At 37.0% G+C, this 23,378-nt stretch overlaps 2 protein-coding genes and 1 pseudogene across 5 annotated transcripts; all 3 read right to left on the minus strand.

Annotated features, from left to right (window-relative positions):
- Positions 1–3,669: 3,669 nt before the first annotated feature.
- Positions 3,670–7,916, minus strand: LOC103337027 (dynamin). Of its 3 annotated transcripts, none has more exons than XM_008240165.3 (7): positions 7,227–7,889; positions 6,359–6,447; positions 6,147–6,222; positions 5,398–5,447; positions 4,982–5,323; positions 4,488–4,526; positions 3,670–4,228 (listed from the first exon to the last, which is right to left on the minus strand). In XM_008240165.3, exons 1-7 carry the CDS (start codon positions 7,402–7,404, stop codon positions 4,052–4,054), a joined length of 951 nt encoding a protein of 316 aa, XP_008238387.2. In that variant the 5' UTR covers positions 7,405–7,889; the 3' UTR covers positions 3,670–4,051. The 3 variants fall into 3 exon arrangements, with proteins under 3 accessions (XP_008238387.2, XP_008238388.2, XP_088897988.1); XM_008240166.2 differs by lacking the exon at positions 7,227–7,889 and adding an exon at positions 7,082–7,218; XM_089041862.1 differs by lacking the exons at positions 3,670–4,228; positions 4,488–4,526 and adding an exon at positions 4,725–4,873 and having other exon boundaries at positions 7,227–7,916.
- A 4,583-nt stretch (positions 7,917–12,499) lies between these two features.
- On the minus strand, positions 12,500–13,880 carry LOC103337028 (HXXXD-type acyl-transferase family protein). The gene is made up of 2 exons (XM_008240167.2): positions 13,381–13,880; positions 12,500–13,281 (listed from the first exon to the last, which is right to left on the minus strand). Exons 1-2 carry the CDS (start codon positions 13,840–13,842, stop codon positions 12,643–12,645), a joined length of 1,101 nt encoding a protein of 366 aa, XP_008238389.2. The 5' UTR covers positions 13,843–13,880; the 3' UTR covers positions 12,500–12,642.
- Positions 13,881–21,268: 7,388 nt separating this feature from the next.
- On the minus strand, positions 21,269–23,262 carry LOC103337029 (2-oxoglutarate-dependent dioxygenase 21, chloroplastic-like; annotated as a pseudogene). Its single transcript, XR_016122314.1, has 3 exons — positions 22,998–23,262; positions 22,632–22,873; positions 21,269–22,040 (listed from the first exon to the last, which is right to left on the minus strand). The product of XR_016122314.1 is annotated as a 2-oxoglutarate-dependent dioxygenase 21, chloroplastic-like (transcript).
- Between the last annotated feature and the right edge of the window lie 116 nt (positions 23,263–23,378).

The raw sequence follows: 23,378 nt of genomic DNA on the forward strand, positions 1-23,378 counted from the left end.
GATGGATATCATGGATTCTTATTGAATTGTAATGTATCTTTTGCATAAGACCATTTGATACATACACTGATACACATAATCATACACAAACTGTGAGATAAAGGTGCATGGGAGAATATACCAAACAGCTTTAAAAAAACTCAACCAATTAATTACAAAAGGAAAAAAAAAAGGAGGAAAAAGAAAAAGATATTTTAGATGCCCTAGTAAAAAGGGTAGTTGGCTTGCTGGAATTGGTAGATGGAGAAGTGATGAATTGGTGCAAATGGTGTCATTGTTGTGTAGTGGAATTGGTGGGGAAGGAATGAGGGAGGAAAAGTTTTTATTTTTATTATTTTTCCATATTTTTTTTCTTGGGTTTCTTGAGGGAGGAAAAGGGTTAGGTGGTAGGATTATGTGGAAGAAATGGGATGGTGAAATGCTTTTGGGGATAGGACTTTGGATTATTATTTTTCAATTTTTGTTATTGTGGGTTAGAAGGGTTAAAGGAGAATGGGCCTCCGGTGATGAAAGCACAGGGAATGAATGGTTATTGAAGGTGGGGCTAAGTATGCATGTGACATAAGAACATGAATTGGAAAGTGATGTGCACATGGTTTTTTAGCCCCACAAACATGAGAGAGAGAGAGAGAGAGAGAGAGAGAGAGAGAGAGAGAGAGAGAGTTTCCCAGTTCTAGCTCACATGGCTTGTAAATCGATTCAATACAGCTTGATGTTGTACTGTTTTGGGATTTAGTTGTTGTGCATTTTGGTGTATTTATGGAAAATAATTGCCTTTTTCTCTGTAGGAACTCTTATTTTTTTGTCAATCCGAGTTTGATATGTGTGTAGAAATTTTTCTTTTTGTGCTTTTTATGAATTATTTTTGCATATGTATTAAACTGTAATTTGCAGAAAGTTGGAAAATGCCTCCTTCCCAAGCAATGTCCTTTCATCAATACAACTTAAGATCATGTGTCTAGTTCATCTCTTCTTAAGAATTTGAGGTTCTATTGGGACCTCAAAATTCCGACCTAGAGACTCCAAATCCTAAATTTAAACCATAGCTCGAAACCTCAAATATGATTAGATCTTGTGTTTGAATTCCCAATATAAATATAAATATATATATATATATATACAGAGGGTTAAATACGATTTTGGATCACTAGGTTGTACTTTCACGATTGAAAACACAATTCAATTTGGTCTATTGTGGATTTTCCAAAGTGTAATATATATATATATATATATGGTTAAATACATTTTGTTTCATCTTGTGTTTTCCAAAGTTAAGTGCAATTTTTATTTTTATTTTTTTAGGAAGTAGGTTCAATATTCTTCCTCTAACTCAATGAGTTAGGGTATGTTGTGCTATTAAGGTTTAATAAATTGGGGGAAAACTTGGGTTCAAATCAAAATTGTGAGGTATAAGGTCACAGATTGGATGCTATATTGAAGCCTGAATCAATTGAGCGAGAACCGTATTGTGACTTTGGATGGCAAGGAGATGTAATGAAGGTGATATAGCACCAAAATATATTGTTAAGTTGTTGATTTCATTTTAATTTGGTTTGGCTTTTTTATTTTTCCTTACATACATCACAATTTTGATTTCAACCCAAGATTTACCTCAATTTGTTAATAAAATGTTTATAAATTGTAAAATTTGAAAAACACAGTAACCAATTTGGCTAAATTTTTTTTCTCAGTTACCAAATTGAATTTTCGCGTAAAACCCAATCACCAAAAAAGACCCAAAAAAAACCTTGTATTGTTCATTACATTAATAATTTCAATTTTTTCCAACCAAACAATAGAATCACGTTCATTCCATTCCCATTCTTCTATATTCTATACCAACCAAACACCACCTTATTTCTGCAATTGGATTATGGGAAGTACTCGTCATGTTGGAGATGTTAATTTATATAAGTCACAAGGAAAGGATGCGTTCCATGCTTTGGTGATTAGATTCTTAAAGCAAATATGAGTTGTGTCGTTTCATGAGAAAGAAAAATTATTAAGCATTGGATACCATTTGAAAAAGCCAACACTCAAGATTCATCCTTTGCCTTTTTCTAGCTATGATGAAAATAACACCAAAACCAATCGTTCTCTCTAAAAGCCTTTAGAAAACCATGTCAAGCTAAACATGCATGGTTTGATTTGGGACCCGGTGTTGCTCCTCACTAAGGTACAAACCAACGTCTCCTTCTTCCTCCTCTTGTTTGGGACACATTAGCATGGAACCCATGACTAATAGGCCTGTTTTCATGGAACCTAAGGAGCTTATTTTTGCTTTGAACATACATGTTCTTAACTTTGTCAAATTGAAACGTTAAAACTTTTCCAAATGAAACTAGTATGAGCTTGATCCTCTACATTGATGTCACATAGTGCATGTGACAACGCAAAGGTGAGCCTTATGCTAAGTTGCCGTTCACTTATTATATATACTAATCTCTCAATTCGCGCTTATGGACGTGTCAATAGGTTTATTTTATTCATATCGATATAGAATTTTTGTTAAACATAGACTCTTGTTATTATTTTTATAATTATTTTCACTTTAATAGACTATGGTTTACGCATGTCCTGTGTGGATGGATGATGCCACAAAGCTCGTACGGTGAGACAGACAGCACTTAATGTTGTGGCATTTTCAATGTTGATGGGTTTTACTTAGTTGGACAGCAGGGCAAGACCCCACATCAAATAAAGGTCCTCAATGCAATTTTTTTTTGGTCAAAAGAAAATTTTCATTGCCAAGTAAAGAGCATCCAACTCTGCCACATAGGAGCTCAATTTCGTAAGTCGGTAAAAGAAAAGCAGGTGTTTAATGCATTTACATTTAAATTAGGGATTACATTTACAGAGCTGAATTATGTGACTGGATAAGATTTATAATCCTAGTTAAATATTTGATGGCTTAAAAACAATATCGATTGAAAAATATCTAATTTTACTGAGTTTAAATGTAGTAAGATTATAAATCCCGTCAAAATATTAGATTAAGTTGAATTGAATTATGTCTGCTAGGCCATGCAATAGTATATTTTAGTTAATTCAGTCCCTTAATTATGAATAGTACCAAATGCAGGATTGGATTAATGTTATCTTCTCTAATCCAGTGTACCTCCAATCCAATTCCAGTCCCCAAACATGGCCATAGGGATATCTCATGGTTTCTGCTCAAAACAGCCAAACCTTCAAAGAGACATTTGGAGGCTTTAGGCTTGGCTACTCTGAATCATATGACAACAGTCAATAAGCAAGAAACCAGTAATGGTAGGAGAGAGTTTCAAACCACTTTCGTTAATCACTTTATTATGACTAATTATTAATTGAGTAACGTAACACACCCAGTTTTTTTCAACCAAAAGTTCAAAAGTAATCAGAATGTTTTCCAAGCCGAATGTCTTGTGCTTAAAACATTTGAACTTGTTCAACATTGCACGTGAGCACTTGTGCTTAGGTTGGGCATGTGTGAATGATGTGTTGCATAAATCTCTCTTTAAAATTCATGGAAAAACTCCATACTTGTCGATCACATTACCCTGTCATTTACATGTCGGGACCGCGCAGAAAATGAAACCAGCAATATGAATAAATCAGAGATAATACAGTGACATGATCTGCTAAATTTGGATTTTGGAAACCAGCAACATGGATAAAAATTACCAGCACTGAAAATGAAAGCTGAACTCAATTTAACAAGAAATGCACTCTGCTGTGCCTTACAAACATGTTAAATGTAAAGGAAGATGTAAAGAATAAAGGTATCTGAAAACAAGAAGGTTGATTTACCCCAGAAGTTTAACCAGTGCACCTCAACGGGTTTGTATATGTAATGCTTACCTTGTTGAATACATTTCTTTGTAAGGTAACTTGGACTCTACCTGTATCTCTTTAATTAGTTTGTCACCCATTGAACCCAGCTCATGCTCCTTACATGGTTGGGTAACCAAGCCATGAAGGTCCAAACTCCAGTCAAGGGGTATCGCCGTATCAGTTAATGTCGTTCTTTTGGTCAAGGCACTTGAACTCTAACAGAATCATTATACCTCATCTATTTTTTTCTCTGTTTTCTTCGACACTCAAAACAATCTGTACATGGAGATTTGTTTTTACTTGAAAAACTTGCTTGCAGCTTGCTAGGTGGTATTTTCAGGTCTTCCACTAGTACATGGCGAAGCTTCTCGTTTTCCTCCATGAGCTCTTCAATGACTTGCTGGTGTTTCAATATCTGATGCATAGGCAATTTCAATTTGACAATTCTAAGTATAAAAAAGAGAGAAAGGATATTAACATGACTTGAGCCCTCTTAAAGAATGCTTTCCATAAATTTAGACTTTTCCAGTGGTTACTGATATTTTACCAGGCAATATCATCATATCAAACATGTATCTAAGATCAATTTCTTAAAAACAAGGAAAACAAAATAAACACAACCAAAAATTTGCATGAAAATAAACTGGTAGCTATGAGCCGATATTAAACATTACCATCTGAAGCATTTTGTTCTCCAACCTCAAGCGTCCAGCCTACACAGGTAAAACCAAAAATTAGATAATCACAGAAAAGATTAGATAATGAGGGATCAGCCAGCCCACCCACCCACCAACATGAGAATCATGGGTTCAGTTGAACTTCCCATGAAATGGATAAATGCAGTTCCACACTTTTGAACATCCTTTTTAAGTAAAAAAAGAACCACCCATTGCTAGTAGGCAGACAAGTAATTCCCCAAGCGTTTAGATATATTGACTAAGAACTTTACAGTAATCACTGCTGCAAGTGATTATAGTTGGAATCAAAACAAACTACTGCAAACACCTCCCCAAAGAAAATGAAGCAGAAAATTAGAAGACAAACATGCCCCCTGGCTCTCCTGTAAGATTGGAACAAGTTACTTTAGAATGCAATCTTCGTATCACACATTTTCATAACAATTTTATATGGTTCTTTGACAAATAATCATGTTCCATCTGTCACATACCGCTTCATTTGGTTCACTTTCCTCTCCTTTCAGAACTGGATTCTGAAGAAAACTGCTGAGAACTTTTTCTGTTCGACTGCCAAAAGGTGTATCAACTGGAGAGCCTTTTGATGTAAAATTTTCATAGCCTGAAGCAGTACCAGTATTCCCATATCCAGGTAAACCTTGAGATTTATAGTCTGGTGGCTTTGTAGACAACTGCATGTTACTTTCCATTGGATTTTGGCTTGATGGATCATTTACAATGCCTATGGCCCTTTGCAAAGAACTTGGGATGGCACCTTGACCAATGGCTAAATTGGGAGCAACTCCAAACTTCACCATCATCTTTGTGATCCCTTGCTAGAGAATATAGAGTTAATGAATCAGTAGACTGTAACAAGCAACAACTCATGACAAGAGAAACTAATACTCACTACAAGATGAAATTGAATTTGATGTAACACCCCCGGCTTCACAGCAAGGCCTGCAATTGGAAATCAACAATTCAGCTATCACAAACGAATATTGTTAAAATGCACGAATTACAGAGCACTGATGTATTATCTTATTGCATGAGGTCAAAGGATATAATGCCGATTGGATTTTATAAAGAAGACTGTGCAATGTACATTTTGGAACAATGTCATGAAGTCACTATTCAAATAATTGCAACCATAAAAATCTAAACAGAAGAATCTGTTCTTGTTGAAACGTGAAAACTGTTCTGTTATGACTCCAGAAATCTGCACCCCTGATCAAATTCCTTCCACAGGACAAAGAGTTTGAACAGTGCAAGACTCCCAAATGTAAAATATGTACTGTTATCAAGAATGCACATAAACAACTACATAGGCTGAAGGGCTGTTGAATGCCAGATAGCCTGCCCAAGAAAATCAGCTAAAACTTTCTTTCACATGCATGAAATTGCACTACTTAAATAAAACATGAATCCCTTCTACAACTCATCAATATATAGTGATAAATCTGTTTGCATCACCAAATATTCTGATTATAAATTAGGCAAGACATATCATACAGAACATGAAAAACCAAGCACCAGCTGTCACAACGCATTTCACCAGGAACTAGTCAACATTAGTCTCCATAATAGTGCATCAGAAAATGCAAATATATGAAACAAAACGTACTATTGAATTCCCTAGAAACGCATAACATGACATACCAACTCCAAAACCATGGCCAATACCAACTCCACATCCAATGCCTGCTTCAATGTTCTTTGCTCCCAGCTTCCTCAACTGAAGAATGATAAATGGGAATAAGAGCTTGAGGAAGTCTTTGAGTGTTAGTAATCATTTTATCTTCCTCTTTTCATGACAATGACAATGATACTCACAAAACTGAAAAATGAAAAGAAGAAGATATTTGACTTACAGAGTTATTTACATGTCTGCTAACGCCAGATAATGCATCAGTAGCACCTCGTGTGGCACCCATGACTTGATTTAGTACTGGTATTGCACCTGGTGTACATAATTTAAATCAATAAGTGGGTTAACTAATATCTGCTACAACCATAACAACCATAGAAGAGAAATTTGATAGTATTGTTGTCAATAGCATCTCCACTTGAAAAGATACAAAGTTGCACAACTTAAACGCTCATCACTTATCAATCATTCAAATACTGAATTGCATGGATCAAGATATTTTTGCAAAATAGAATTGTCTCTTGCCACCCTATTCCTTTCTCTAGATTTAAGTCTTTGAAAACATATGTGCTGAAAGCATGCTTGAAAATAACTGATATCTAAAGGTATCAGCTGACAGACAATCCATCGCTTGAGAATGGACACTGCTCATGAATACACATTGATTAAGATAACAATGCACAAACTTCAGATTCAGAACAACCAAATTCTAACTTCACAAACATTACACGCATATTAGCAACAAATCAAATTCAAAATCCGAACCAACCAACCATCCGTGCAGTTGCTGTAAATTCTTAGAATAAAAAGGTTCCTACTAAAACGATATACCAAAAATTCAAAATGGCAGCTTTATCCCATTTCCTACATTTTCTCAGCAACCAAACAGACCCAAGTTCCAAAAACAAACAACAAAGGCAATGACAGAGAAAATGAAAAGCAATACATGGTTTCTTAGCAACTTGTGTCTGATGGGTTTCAGCATTTTTGGGTTTGAAGAGCTTCCCCAAGTCCATCTTCCACATAAAATTAGACTATAGACAGAGAAAGCTGTGGAAGAAAAAGAGATAGTTCAATAGACAGAGCGGTACCTAGATTTATGGGGCGACCAACACCGATACCAACACCGCAGCCTATGCCAAAGCCTGTAAATACTTGACCCACTTTCAAAGTAAACGGATTCTCTATTCGGATTACCCCACTTGGCCTTCTCTCATTGGCCACCACCAAGCCACTCTTGCTACTACTATTGCTGCTGCTGGCCTCCATTTCTGAACAAGCTTCTCCCTCTTTTCAAAAGCCAAAAGCTTAAAGCTTAACTCTCTCTCTCTCTCTCTCTCTCTCTAAAAGCCCAACCCTCACACTTCTCTCTCACTCCCCCTGAAATTTCCTACCTTGCTCGCTTGCTCTAAACCGCAAATCTAAAACATTAGGTACAAGGCAAAGTGATGAGCCATACTTCTCTGCTAACCAAAAATTGTGTAAACTTAGGCCGGCAATCGGCCACCCGCTAGAAACATGCCCACTTCAACCTAGGAAGTGTTGTTCAAAGTCTTGACATGCTTAAATTACCAAGTTACTCTGAGCTTTGCGGACAATCAGTAATGGATGGATTTAAATTTCTTTGATGGATCCGTGCAGTCGTTTCATAGGATTCTGACTGCGGAGGGGAGGAGTGTTGTGGTACATAAGAAGCGAGGTAACCGAGTATCGAATAAACAGGTAGCTGTTGTTACCAAAAAATAAAAATAAACAGGTAGCTCTCTATGGGCTTGAAAAGGTGAAGCAAGTCCACAGGATCCTTGGATTGGTCTGAAGTGTATTGCTCACAAGTTGCCCAAGTCCGAAAGTATGAACAATACAATACATACGCTATCCGAGGCATCTACTTTTTTTTTTTTTTGGGTTACATGGCGGGGCAAGCCCCAGGAGAAAAGAAATTAACGAAGAACGCTTTGAGGCGAAGCCCGACTTAAGCTATCATCATGCAAAATATGCCCTAGAGAAGAAGGCATATCATCAAAACTATGCCAACCCAAAGACAATTTGTGACCCATAGCAGCAAGGTGATCACCAGATGTGTATGGAATATGTTTGTAGCATGTTAGAGTCTTGATAAAAATAAATAAGGTTTAAAGTGGGCCTAAGTGAAAAATAAATCGATGCATCATTTGGTGGGCAAAACGTAATAAAGAAATTTGGTGCGACGGACATAATTTGGTCTCACCAATTTTTAGCATAAACTAGCATCGAAAAGCAAACTTTTGGAAATGGGCTGCAACGTAAAGCATCTATCAAAACAGGTTGGTCCACGAAGTAATCAGTTTTGGTTGGTCAATTTAATCGATCATTTTCGATGACATGGAAGCATGAGAAGTGCGAAGAAACTATGGTGACTAACAACAAGGAGAGAGTAAAAGATGATCTTGAGGAGTTGATGCGATGAGTGGATTGTGATAATAAATTGTATTTAGTTTCTGTAAAAGGTAGAGCTGTGCTGTCAACCTATTTTGTTGTGTTATTTGATTTTCAGTTGAAGCAAAAAATTTATTTATTTTTAATATACATTGTTTGTTTAAAATTTATCCTACCACTAAGTTTTCCTCTGGCACCTCTTCCGTTTTTCCGAGAGCGTGATATTATAGTGTCTGAGTTTTATACTATACTTTACGTTTTCAATAGGGCATGACGCTATTACGTCTCTATTTTGAAGCATAACAATGTGTTGAAGTTTTTTGGCTCACCATGACGCAGGATAAGGAAGAGGAACCAAAGGTTGCAAGAGGAGCAGCGAGAGGAGAAGAAGAAGTCATGGAAAGGAGTGGTAGTGTGCCGGTAACCAGTCGCTTTATACAAAGAGCTAAGATTGTGTCTTCAACTCCATGTGACTGGTCGTCCTGACGATCGGTTGGCATGTGAACAGTGTCGCACGTGATTTCAACATTTTGGTGTGTTTGACTTGGGTTTTCTATTATTTTTGGGGTTTTTTAGCCTAATTTAATAGGATTTTGGTTTACTATTCCTAGTTAACTTGTAGCAAAAGTTATATGCATCATAAATAGGACTTTCAGGGCTCGATTACTAAGAAGAGAGAGACACAAGGGAATTCAAGGGTGCTTTCAAAAGCATCAAAGGGTGAGAGAAAAAAGAGTTATGCCCGTTTAGTTCACAGAACGAATTTGAGGGGAAATCATTTCCTATGTCATTTCCCAATGGATGGGAAATGAATCTTTCATTTCCCACGTTTGGTAATCATGGGAAATAAAGATATCACTTTATTTCATTTCCCATGTTTTTTTTGAGTTGAAATGAAAAACAAAGTTTGTATAAATTTTCAATTATACTCATATTAAATCAAATAAAAAAATAAAGCATTTAATGATATATTGTAATTCTAAATTGTTAATGAGGAGAAAATGGTCATGAAAAATGTTTATTTAATATTGGCTCATTTTCCCAAACTTTTCCATGAGGAGGGAAAACAAAACCCAAGTTGGGAGAATGGCTTCACTTTCCCCCTTACTGTCCCATGGGACATGCAACGATTTCCTATGCCTGGACTTACCAAACATAGGAAAGTAATTGATTTCCCATCCCCAAGTCTCATTTTCCATAAACCAAATGAGGCTTTAGGGTTCTTGTGAGAACTAAGGGGGTTTAAGTAGTAACCAAAATTGTTCTTACATACTAGTGAATTTCTCTAGTGGATCACCAAAAGGACGTAGGCATAAGGCCTAGCCTCTATAAATCTTTGTGTTATTGTGTGTTTGCTTTCTCTATTCGGTGTGGGTGTGTGTTTTATTGGCTGTGTGATGTTGCATAGTATATCAACGACAAAGTCTTGGAGTGTTTCCGCACAACAAGTGGTATCTAAGCCTAGTTCGGCAGCGGGTATTGGTTTATGCCCAAGTGCCCTTACAATTTTAAGAGCGGCAGTGTTTTGATAATGACAAGCAACAAGAAGACAACACAACTGATGTCTAGTGTGAAGGTTTAGTTGAAGTTGTTCACCGACAATGAGAACTTTATGCTTTGGCAAAGGAGGATGAAGTACGTCCTTAAGCAGCCGGGTCTCTATGTAGTCTTGGCAGGCAAAGAAAAGAAGCATAACACTATGACGGATGTGGAGTGGGACAACCTAGACGAGCTTGCTAAAGGGTCCATAGAACAACATCTCACAAATGAAGTGTTGTGTAATGTGATAAAAGACACTGTGAAGTATACAAGGGAGAAACTCGAAGAGATATTTGAGTCAAAATCGTTGTCCAACAAGCTCTTCTTGAAGGAAGAGTTTCACTTTTTAAAGATGGAGGAAGACGCAAGTATGATGGAGCATGTCAGCACCTTTAATAGGTGTATTGTGGATTTGCAAAGAATGGATGAGGTTTATAAGTTGGATGATAAGACCGTGATATTTTTGACATTTCTGCCTCTGTCTTATAAGCACTTTCGCATGACGCTTATGTTCGGCAAGGAAACTCTAAAGTATGAAGACTTAATGCAAGACATCTTGACACATCACAGGATAGTTCCACGTTCTGGTGATGGCTCTCAAGGTGAAGGCCTCGTGGCGAGGACCGGAGGGCGTGGTCATTCAAGCAAGCGTAGGGGCAAGTCAAGCAATGGTGAAAATTCTAGATTTGAGGACAATAAAGAGTGCTTGAAGTGTGGATTAAAGGACCATTGGAAGTGGAATTATCAAATATGATGTGGGAGAAGGAAGAGGAACCAAAGGCTGCAAAGTGAGCAGCGAGATGAGAAGAATAAGGCTAAGAAATGGGCAATAGCGTGCCAGCGACCGGTCACCATTGGACAGGCCACCGGTCACCGTTGGACAGGTGACTAGTCCCTTTATATCGAGAGCTCAGGTTGTCTCTTCAACTCCATGCAACCGGTCGCCCAATCTTGATGATCGATCGCCACGTGAACAGTGCCGCACGTGATTTTGAAGTTTTGGGGTGTTTGACTTGGTTTTCCTATTATTTTATTTAATAGGGTTTTGGTTTACTATTCCTAGTTAACTTGTAGTAAAAGTCTTATGCATTATAAATAGGAATTTCAGGGCTAGGTTAATAAGAAGAGAGAGACACAAGGGAATTCAAGAGGGAATTTAATGGTGTTTTCCAGAGCATCAAAGGGTTTGAGCAAATGGTGAGAGAAAAGAGAGCTAGGGTTCTTGTGAGAGCTAAGGGGGTTTAAGTTGTGTTGGATATCTAGTTGTATGGATATGGCTATGGTAAGACGAAAGATGCTTCAAGACACATATAAATACACTATCTTTTGGACTTTATTTGACCCCACAACTTGTGTGCAGAGGAGTTGAGTAAATAAGCCATGTGGATACAATGAAGCCTTAGCTTATAGCTATGTGGATACAAGGATGCTCAAGAATATCTAGGAGTTAATATTGCAGGATATAACTTCTAGATGGTTTGCTTTTAGAGAATTAGATGGAGAAGAGCATTGGTTGAATTGTATATCCCTTTGGCAGAGAACCCTCCTCTATTTATAGAGGAGTTTGTGTCTCTAATGAATTCGTGTTATTCAAATTCAGAAATCCATGTAACTCTTGGATTGCACCTCTTTATCAAAAGGTACCACTTCAATGAGAACACATCTTTTCATGTTAGAGTGTGTTTTTATTTTTGAAATATGTATATGAAGTGTTTCTAAAGAGCAAGCAAACATTGCCTCACATGGTGTAGATATAGAGATCACAATTATTGAGAGTGAAGTTGTACGTTTAACGTCATGAGATGATATAATTTCACTTATACGGCCATAAGATGGTAATGTACGGAGGATGATCATGTTGACATCCAACCTGATATGTATATACAGAGATTTGAGTAAGCATTGTGGAATTCTGAGAGTGAAGAGTTAAGATGATGTGCTGACGAAAGAGAGAACCATGGCACTTTGCTCCACAAGTTTTCTGTGAGATAGTTAAAGAGCCCTTGCTGTTACTAAATGCAAAGTTGCTCAATTGGGAGACTTGCATCTTCAGGCATGGCTCAATAATTAAATAACCATGGCCCATTATCGAATTAACTTCAATAGGAGAAAGATTTCCATAAGACGGGAATAGCACTACATACGTGATAACACTTTTATGTGGCGTAACATTATTGTCCGGAAATAGCAAACCAATGCTATCCTCCCATTGCAACTAAGTTTTACGCCATTAATAGAAAGCTGCCCTTTTAATTACTTTGCTCATTGATTCATCAAATATGACTGGTCACAGACACGGAGGGATAGTATTAATTTTCTTACCCCACTACCCAACAACTTAGCAAGTACAAAAGGACCAATTTGCTTGTTAAAATATCATTTAGGATGCAGCTCAATTTTGTTTCTGATATACCATAAAAAACACATGCACTTTTTATATCTTTGGATCTCATTGCACTAAATCATACATGAATTTTGATGGATTAAATTAAATAGAGACACATTTCTTAGATAGAAACACAAATTTGACAGAAACTGTGATTTTGAAGACTGCTAGAATTCATCCTGATAAGGAATTGTGACAATCACTTTCACTTCATCAGGGCAACCCTTTTGATCAGCTGATGGCATTGCCAAGACGAGTCCACCGGAAACGAATCCGATCCAATACGAAACAAGAGCAGGCTTTTTCCCTTTGCGAAATTCGACATCATTTGTGCCAAAATCATCCCAGATTGCTGCTGCAATTTCACTCTGAAGGCCTGATTTCGGCTTAATAAGTCCATCTTTTGGAAAGTTCTCAACCTTGATTGAATTGCAGGACCTGGTCTTCAAAAACAAGGACCACTTGGGAGCCATTTTGGTACCAAACTTGCGCTCTGCTTCTTCAACACAAAATTGAAATGCATAATCATTCTCCGAATTCACATGCTCCCCCGGGATAGTGAAAATCATAGTTTGGCTAGACTTTTTGCTAGTATTTGAGCTAAATATGCTAGTGGGGGAGCTATCAGTACATTTTTTAGTGTTAGGGAAATAATACATTGGTGCTGCAGGTAGATCATCTTTTGAAAGCATATTGTTGTGGATGTCAGCCCATTTCTTGATGAAGTTTTCCTTCAACAAAATGTCTGCCAGAAGAAGGCTGCAGCTAATTCCTATTGAGCATCCTCCACCCTGGAAATTGGTCACCTAAGAAACACAAAAGTATTATAAATAAATAAATAAAAGAGCTTGATCCATAAATTCAACACCGAGGTCCTACATATGATTTCTTACTTAATTAATTACCTGAACATAAACAAGTGGAGAGAACTGAGGATTTTGTTCATCAATATCTTTCCAAAACACAAGCTCAGCTTCTGCATCCTTTCTGCCTCTGCTGCCCCTAAAATCAAGAAACTCAGACAAGGAAGTTGGGATCCTTGTCTCAAGAAGTCTAATGCCACTGTCATTTGACACAATCTCCAATTCATCTCCTTCTCGAAACCGACCAGCTAATATTGGTTGCTCCAACAAGGCCCTTGCCAGTGACTCCTTGAGCCATCCAACATGAAACCAACGAGCATCATCTTGGCTTGCCTTTGCGTGGTAAAGAAGGATGTGCAGGCAATGCCTGAATATTCCCGAACCGATAGGGTCTGCCGTCAACACTTGGCGTGCTTGTCGTGGCTCCGTTATTCTCAACGGTGTCACAGTCTGCACAGATTCCATGTGTATTTCTGGGATAAGCTCACCTTTGGACATTGCCATCTTGCACAAAAGGGAATGGAGTTACTACTCTCATATATATATATATATATATTACAAAATATGCTTATTGCTTTTTATCATAAATATTCTCTTTTTCGTCAAACAGTTTGTCACCATGTGATGCTAAATTCTAAATATAAACCATTTTAGGGCAAAGATACCCTTTATAAGTCTTCAAATAAGTCTTCAAATAAGTCTTGGTATACTTTAGTCTTGGAATGAGACAGCCTCCACTCTCTCTAAACTTTTCGAAACCGTGAATATAAACCATTCCAAATCACGAAAAATAATAAATACGTATGATTGCGGTAGCGTAATTAATAATGCGTTAGATATTTAGGGAGACAAAGTTTGTTTCACAATTAATGGAAAGAATTGCATAACTATTTCAAGAATGGACAAGTCATGCATTCTCAATGCATTCAACTTGCGAAATGTATGACTTTTTATGCAGCTGAGTTAGACGCGCAGGTGGTGGGTATGCTCCACCGTCGTCATCACATAAATATATGGTTAGTTGATACCATTTTTCGTTTTCTAATAAATGCACCGTTCATATAACGCGATCAATCAAAACAATTATTAATTGAGCCTAAAAATCCGATTATAGTAGGGCAAATTACCCTCTCCAAGCTGGTCTAGCCCCTCTTGTTTTGGCTGTGTCATTCAAGGCAAAATGACAAAGGCTAGGACCATACAAGTTAATGACAAATGTGAAATGGGCATAGTGTTACGTATCCCTAGCACATGTTGGGTTTAGCATTTATATTTGTGTTAATGGTTGTACACGTATTATACATATACATATTTCTTCGTACAATTGACAGTTGATAGATGAAAACATTTGTGTTTGTTGATTTTGGTTTGAAGATGCTGTTGGGATTCAACATCTTTATGAGAAATAAATCTCTGTACGAGTGAAAAAAAAAAATTTACAAGATGATGATTACAGATCATCAAATATAGGCACAATAATGTGTATATATATGTATCTATAGATTCTATACATATTTTATGGTGTAGCAGAAAATAGGCCCAAAACATACTTGTGATGAGGTATTTAAAAACAATAAAGTTGTAAGGCTTATTTGTTGACATGCAGCTTGTGGTTTCCAAATAATCTCAGTTTGCCCCTGACGTTTCAAATGACTCAATTTCCCCCTGAACTTCTATTACGTGACCAAGGTTGCCCCATTCCATTAGTTTTTAGATCAAACCGTTAAATCAGCTGACTTGGCATGAGTATTTTGATAAATTTAACTATTTAAAATTCAAAATAAATATAAAAAATGTTTGAAATTATTTAAAATAGAGTTAAGATAAAAATATCTCCTTTTTTTCTCCCTCAATCATCAGCCCCCACCACTTTCTCCCTAATCTCAACCAACCCCAGCAACCACCTTTCCCATCCCCATTCCTCTGTCAAAATAAAGGTACCCAAAAAACTTAGCAACCTTCCTACTCTCTATCTCTCTCTCTCTGCCAAAAAATCTGCTCTCCACTACTAACAATTCACCCTATGTCTTTCTCCTCTCAATTCTCTCTCTTTCTTTGGCAGCCACCAACGGAGATCTGGACTGCCACATATGCGAAATCTGACGTCAATTTAGTGATTTTATTTGTGAGTTTTGAACCTTTTGACAATTGGGGGGAGGGGGTTGAAGAGAGAGAGAGAGAGAGAGAGAGAGAGAGAGAGAGAAGGTGGGGTGGGTTTTTTCTGGGTGTGGGTTGGTTGGGTAGTTGGGCTGGTTGAGATGAGGGAGAAGGTGGTGGGAGTTGACGATTAGGGATTAAAAAAAGGACATTTTTATCTTTATTTTTTAATAACCTATTTTAACTAATTTCAAGCATTTTTTATATTTAATTTGAATCTTTTAATTTTTAATAGTTAAATTTACCAAAATACCCATGCCACTTCAACTGATTTAACTGTTTTTATCTGAAAACTAACAGAATGGGGTAACCTTGGTCACATAATGGAAGTCAAGGGAGAGATTGAGTCATTTGAAATATTAGAGGGCAAACTGAGACTATTTGAAAATCATATGGGCATTTAAATAAACCAAGTTGTAATGCATCAAGTACTTGTATAAATAAACACAATGATTTCCGACCCTCTCCCTAAATTGTCAGTGGGAATCTTCAAGAATCATAATGTGTCATCGTTTTATAAGGTGACCATGAGGAGATAAAACTGTCATGTTTTAACAAATCATAAAGGCTTTTTATATTGAAGCATAAAGCAGCTATAAAAAGGAATAAGGTTGCCTAGTTTTTTTATTAGGTATAAGCCTAAGGGCTTCTAATAATGGAGTATTATGATGGTAACCCAGGGTGGACGCACAGAGGGACAAACAGGGTAAGGCGACCCCATGACAGTTGGAAAAATAAGGGTGAAGTTCTCATGCTACCCCATGCTTGCTGGAGTGCGACCCTAAGGCGCGCACACCATCTATTCGACGAAATGAGCGAGAGGGACCTTGTGCTGCTGCCTTGTACAGCGCAGGCGAGGCTGTCTTTTTTTTAAAAATGCCTAGCCAAAACAACCTTATTTTGGTCTAGGCGTGTTTATTTATTTATTTATTTATTTTATATAAAATTACCTGGCTTCAAAACGGCGTCATTTTGAGCCAGATTAAAAGAAAAAGAAAAAAAAGGAAGAACCAGCATCCTTACTCGACTCCAGCAGCCTCCAAATCCCCAAAACCCAATTTCTTTCACATTTTCCCTCTCCTCTCTCAAACCCCAATCCTTAACCTCCAGACAGCCCTTGCCGCTGCGGCCCTACCACCTCTCATAAATTCAAGTGAGTAGGACTCCTACATAATCATTTTTAGTGTTAATTTTTCTTTAAAAAATTTAGAGGCTTTTACACTCATGTCCCTCGAATTAGTCACAAATCTCACTGGCTTTCTTACATCGTCAGACAAGAATATATTCTTCTGATCCATTGGCAAATCGAAGAATTTTGACAATGAGCCAAGAGCATTTTCAGTGACTTCTTTGTTTATCCTGTGATTGATAACCTACAAGTACAAGGATACATACATACATGAGTTACAACAATAATAAAATTTATTTATTAATATAAATAAAAAGCAACCTGAAATTAACATGTAATTCTATCATGTTTGGTACCTGCAGCGTGAATACTTTTGACCACAAGAGGCTTCGTATGAGAGTCATGGTGCAGCTGAGTAACGTCAATGGTGGTTACTTGTGAAGAATGTAAAATTGGCACCAAAGAATTTATCTCTTCTTCCTCCTGCAAGTAGAAGCTAGCACAGAGAGAGAGAGAGAGAGAGGCATGCATACCTACCTTACAGTTTGTGTAAGGTGTCTGTGTTTCTAATTTGGGTTTAATTTTCGTATTCTTTGGAGTGCTAGCTTCAAAGCACCAGAGAGAAGCAACGTTGTAGTATGAGTTTTCCAAATGTCAATAGAGCATCAAAGAAATATCGGCAACATACCAAGTGCTAGTACTAGCACACGTATCAAAAACTCTTCTTAGAAATAAAATTACTCCAACGCTAAAAAGCTACTACTTATAGCATAAGTGCTCAAGCGCTAACTAATTAGTGAGTCAATATGACGCTAGTTACTTGTTTGACCCCATATGATATGATTTCATAATATGAACTGTTTATTAGACATCATTTAGCAATTATATCTCCGTTCAAATTTAGTAAAAAATGAAACAGCTTGGATCATGAAATTATATTATGGAGTAGGACCCCATTGAATGATTAGTGTGCCATATTACGTAACTAATAGCGCTTAAGCGTTGGTGTTATGGTTCCCAAAGAATTAAGCTCTAGTATATACCTTTACATCAAGTTTGCAGCTTTACTATAACATATCAAAGGGCAAGGAAAACATAAATTTTTATTCAAATCTTAAGGCCCTCTGTTCTTTAGAGGAGTGATGTTTGAAAAATTCATGTAAGCTAGTTGCCCTGTATCTTTTGGGTTGCTCTTCATCAACCAGCTCCATTGCAGGCTCCACTAGTATCTCTCCCATGGTTAGGCTTAGAAAGCTGGCTATCGAGGCCCTACTCGTTTGAGGACTTGGAGTCACTCTATGGAAAATACCCTTGTGCAATCTATTCTGAGCACTTAAATATGATTTCCTACTAAGACCTTAAGGGTACCCTTTGTTGCTGGGACAATCTTCCAAACATTATTGTCTGTGAAGTCCAAATATATTATGATGTTGCCCAAGTTTTGGACTCGACCCGAAATCAATTGGTCAAAGAAGTTGGTCACTTAAAGTTCATACTGTAAAGGAAATGGTTGGAACATTGCATAGTTTTCATGTCTAACCTCTAAGTGTTCTTCTACATTTCATGGCATTTATATAGCTTATTGCTTTGTATGGAAACAGCATAATCTCAAATCCATTCATATAGTTAAATTACTATACTTTTATACCAGCTTGTGTACCATCTTTCTAGTAGAGGTGGAGCCCACCAATACAATGGGTCTCACGCTCTATTAGAGAGATGATACACAAGTTGATATCTAAAGTTGATCTCCTTAATGTCATTGACGTTTGCCAGCTTTTGTCTTGTTAGAGAAAAAAAGCTCCCAACCCTAGGCCCCCTATCTTTTAGCACCGCCAGAGAAGTGGTCACCGACCCTTCTCCCCTCCTTTTCTTGCCTCCTTGCTCCTCCTTTCCTCCTATCCTCCCTTCCCCCATTCTCCTCCCTCTTTTTGGTTCTTTTTTCTGTTTTTTTCAGCTTTTTCTCCATCTTCTCCCCTTTTCCTTTTTCTCTGGTTTCCTCTCCCCCTCTCTCCTTCATCCCCCTTCCTCTCCTCCCTTCTCTGTTGTTTTTTTTTTAATTTTGCTTTTGCTTTCTGTTCTTTTACTCCCATCTCCTTCTTTTTAATTTCTTTTTTGATTTTCTCCTTTACCCCTTTTTTTTTTCCCTATCTTCTACTCCCTCTTCCATTCCCCCTCCCCTAAAATTTATCCTCCACGGGTTGCTGCTTTGTTTTTGCAGAGCGAGTTCCTTTTCGTTCTTCTTTTTTTGTTTCCTTTTTCCTTTTATTTAAGTTTAATTTGTTTCGTCTTTTAGGCCGTGAAGGCTTTGGTTTTATTTTTCTGGTGTTCTTTACAGGTTTTTGCAATGCATTTTCTCTCCTCAGTGTTGGAGGCTGCGTCACATCGGTTGGTCTTAACCACTATCATCGGCTCCTTGACTCCACGGATGTTTCTTCCGTTGTCTATCCTTGGTGGCACTGTTGGAGTTTGGGATGCCCTTAAAGTGCAAATCACACTTATTGCTTGGATTATGGTAGCGCTACTCCTACTTGGTGTAGCTTTGGTGGCTTGCCCACCACCATTTTCTGTTGGTTACTGGTTTCTCCTTGGTGGTTGTTGGCTTGCTATAGTGGCGCGGCTTGTGACTGTATGGGCTTTTGCTTTTTTTGGGTTTTCTGTCGTTATGTGGGCCCTTCGCCTCTATGTGGGCTTAATGTCTTTATGTATGCTTTATGCATTTTGTTAGTTTTATTTGTAGTGGGCTATGTCTGTTTGGATTGCATTTTGTGTGAACTCAATTATTTGAGTTCATTTTGATGTAATATGGCGTTTGACCTTCTATTTAATGAAAGAAGATTTCGTCCCAAAAAAAAATAATAATAAAAAAAATGGTCTCCTTAGCATTTTCCTTAAAAGTATAGTAATTTGGAATTTTATATATCTTTCATTTTTTCTTTTTCTTCTTCTTCCCCCCAGGTTGAATTTTAAATTTTTTCAGTTTTCTTTTTAATTTTTGTTAATTTTTGTTAATTCTTAATGAGTGAAATGGGTCGTGTCTTGTCATTCGTTATTATAATGAGTCATGTTCTTATTTGGTATTTTCCACTCATTAACTTAACAGCTCGTGTCGTGTCAACTTGTTAAGAAAAACAGGTTGACACAAAAACAGCAAACACTTGTTTGCCAAGTTAGTATATATAAAATTCAAAGAGTCAATCAATCTTCTGGGGTTACGATTAATTATTTTTCGTTTCTAACCTCTAAGTCCCACTGGCCGTTCTTCTACCTTTCATAGCATCTATATAGCTTATTGCTTTGTATGGAAACAGCATAATCTCAAATCCATTCACAACGAAGAGCTAAATACTCTTCCTAGTTCCTCAATCCATCTTTATTAGGCTGATCAAAACTATAGAGAAAATGGCAGCTTAAAGGGCCTAACATGTCAAAACATTAGGCCCAAACTATTGCCCAGACGGAAATCAAACAATACAATGGACCCAACATCTCTTAGGCCCAAACAACAAACTTCCAAAATGACAACATTGGTATTAGATTAAGCGGAAAGGCTATAATAAGGGCTTAAAGTGAGGAGGTTATTTGAGGAGGTCAAATCTCACCATTAACAAATGTAAAGAAATTATGGGACTTAAATATTTTAAATGTTTTGACGGTCGGATCGGTCTCCTCAAATAACCTCCTCACTTTAACTCCTCATTGTAGAAGCTCCCTAGATTAAGTGCTTGTTTATAGTAGACGCCGGTTAGGCGAGTTAGTCAAGGCGGTTTGTCTGCAAAGTTGCATTTAAAGTTTGAGTCACCTTCTTCGCAAATTAGATTAATTTAGAATAATTTTAGACTATTGTTTGTATTTAAAAAAGTACTTGATTATATCTAACACTTTCATATTCACTATCAATAAATAAAGTTTAGCACAATACAGAAAACAAATAAAACAATGCCACATTAGTTGGTATCTAATGGTTTACAAATTTTTTTTTTTCGTTCCTAAATCATGCATTTCATAGCATTATTATTGATCACAGAGACTATTCGAGTTTCATTAATTCCAATTGGAGGAACACCAATAGAAGCCATATGCCGCTTTTATTTTTTGTACAACAAAGTAGTAGAAGATGACGATACATTTGTTAGAGTTTGAGTGGGAGAAGAGTTTCCTACACTCTTTATAAGAGTAGAGATATTTCACTATAATAAACATCATTGGGTTTTTTTGAAGTGGGCTTTGAAATTGTTGGCCTTATTTAAATTAATTATATAATTTTATATATTTAAGTTTTGAATTTCAGATAACTTCAATTAGTTTGAATTTCAAAATTCAGACATATATGTTTGAACAGATATGTCCAAGGGGTGTCTTAGCTTATTTAAATAGCCAAACGTACAGAGAAGAAAACTAACTTTGAAACCCAATACATCTCACACAACACTGAAAAACCATTGAGAGTATCCATATTGTAGTTCGCCAGATACCAAAATTCAAGTGCTAGAATTTTGGTTTTGATACCACAAGCACAAGAGTGGGGGCGAAATACTGTCTAAGGGCATAGCAAATCTACTAGCCTCTATCATCTTTGCAAGATAGTATTTCTGATTTAATACAAACTGTTGTATTTGTAATTTTTCTGTTGTTATATATTGATTCAATCAAAAGCCTTATATACACATATATATATATATATTCTGTTATATTATACAACTTACCGATTGTTTTCCAACAACATTTTGAAACAACTTGTTAGAGGAAGAACTCTACAACATAGAGATGGAAGCACATAGCCATCGAACTTTATGAAGGAATCTACATAACATAATGCTAATGTTATAGTTCAGAAACATAAATACGTTATTCAGATCTTCAGGCTCTCAATGTAGGACTTATCTGCTTTGGAGGAGAGAAACTTGATATACTCTTCTAAGCTACTTGCCCTGTATCTTTTGGGTGCTCTTCATCGACAAGCTCCATGGCAGGCTCCACCATCTCTGCCATGGGAAAGCTAAGACAGCTGCCTATGGAGACCCTACTCTTTTGAGCGTTTGAAGTCACCCTGTGGAACACACTCTTGTACAATCCATTGCTGAGGACCTCAAGATGGTTCCCTATTAGGACCTTAAGGGTACCGCCTGCTGCCGGGACAGACTTCCAAGCATTGTTGTCATTGGAATCCATGATCTCAAGGCCTGACATACTTTCAAGAAGGATGGTGATGATGGTGTGGTCTGTATGTGATGCTAGTCCAAGTATGTTGCTTGATGGGGAGCATTGTCGGTATTTATTACCTACTATCATGTGCATGCCTTTCTCAAGACTGCTCCTCGAGTAGGTTGGAGGCAAGCCTAAGCTCTCCACTATGGCCCCCATTATTTCAAGGCTTAATCTCCTTACCTCAATTGCATACTTTCCCAAGTTTTCTCTAGACAAAAACATCATATTAAAATTGTCAGATCGCATTAAAAAAAACAAAGTATATAGTGGAACAATTATTAAAACCTAATTCATAAAATATGTATAAACAGTAGCTATTTTCTTTTTCTTTTTTAAAATCAAGTCTTTTCAACCATGTCCTCTGAGCTAAGGACAAATCAGACTTTCTATCGCTATATGGAGGGAATGTGCAGAATGATGGTGGCTTGCAAGGCAGTTTAGAGCTTAATAAGTCCCTCTCCCGAGGTTAAATACAATTACAATATTGGGGATTGAAGAATTATGAGTATAATGATAGGGGGCACAAACTACAACTGATCCAGCTAAGAAGGATTTTAATTAATTATCTGATTTGTCTTTTTCTTTTTCTTTTGGAGAAATAATATTAAGGGAGCAGGGTTCGAAAACAAGACCTCGAGACCTCTAATTTATCTTTAATTGCCTTAAATTAGCCGTCGATGCACATAGATCTCAACACACTAGAAAGGGGTAAAGCCGGTGCATGCCAAGGGAGGGGTTATTCATATACAATTTACAAAGTAAAGAAAAAATAGAAAAAAGTGATAGAAGTAGGGATTACCTGAAATCTGTGGGATTATGAGGCCATGAGCCAATCCAATCTTCAATAGGGTAAGCATAAAGCTTGATGAGCTCTCTCGAAACCCTACTCACGTTGTCTACTCGAAACGCCTCTAATCTTACTGGCTTCTTTACATCATTTGACAAGAATATTATTTTTTGATCCATTGGCAAATCGAAGAATTTGGACAATGAGCCAAGAGCATTTTCAGTGACTTCTGTGCTTATTCCATGATTGACAACCTACAAGTACAAGGATATACACAACAAATATATTGTACATGATCGTAACGACAATAAAACAGTATTTTTTTTTTTTTTTGACTAATTAACAACAAAGTTATTGCGTACCAAACCCAAAAATCACCTGAAAAAATCCCCTTTTTTGGCAAGCATCGTGAATACTTTTGAGCACAAGAGGCTTCGTATGAGAGTCATGGTGCAGTTGAGAAACGTCGATGGTGGTTACTTGTGAAGGATGTAAAGTTGATACCAAAGAATTCATCTCTTCCTCTGTAAGTAGAAGCTAGTTGAGAAGAGAAGAGGGAGAGAGGTACTATAAAGATAAGAGGAAAGGCAGTTCACGTGTGACAGTTTTTGGGACAACATGTACTCTACTAAAAGCCTTGCATGCCATACCTATATGTCATTGTACAACACTAGAGTGAAGTGATTGATTAGTATTGATAGGTAACAACCTATCTGTAGACATGGAAATTTTGGTGAATTAAATTCCACTAAGTAAGAA

Source organism: Prunus mume, linkage group LG7, assembly GCF_029339155.1.
Source record: "Prunus mume cultivar Tortuosa linkage group LG7, ASM2933915v1, whole genome shotgun sequence".
Classification (NCBI taxonomy): Eukaryota; Viridiplantae; Streptophyta; class Magnoliopsida; order Rosales; family Rosaceae; genus Prunus; species Prunus mume.

Excerpts from the sequence above, each read along its gene's own strand:
- LOC103337027 (XM_008240165.3), bottom strand. The coding sequence starts at position 7,404 with ATGGAGGCCAGCAGCAGCAATAGTAGTAGCAAGAGTGGCTTGGTGGTG. Across the intron at positions 6,223-6,358 it reads GCAGACATGTAAATAACTCT|TTGAGGAAGCTGGGAGCAAA; the intron begins GTAAGTCAAATA and ends ATCATTCTTCAG. Across the intron at positions 5,448-6,146 it reads TGGCCATGGTTTTGGAGTTG|GCCTTGCTGTGAAGCCGGGG; the intron begins GTATGTCATGTT and ends TTCCAATTGCAG.
- LOC103337028 (XM_008240167.2), bottom strand. The coding sequence starts at position 13,842 with ATGGCAATGTCCAAAGGTGAGCTTATCCCAGAAATACACATGGAATCT. Across the intron at positions 13,282-13,380 it reads CTCCACTTGTTTATGTTCAG|GTGACCAATTTCCAGGGTGG; the intron begins GTAATTAATTAA and ends TGTGTTTCTTAG.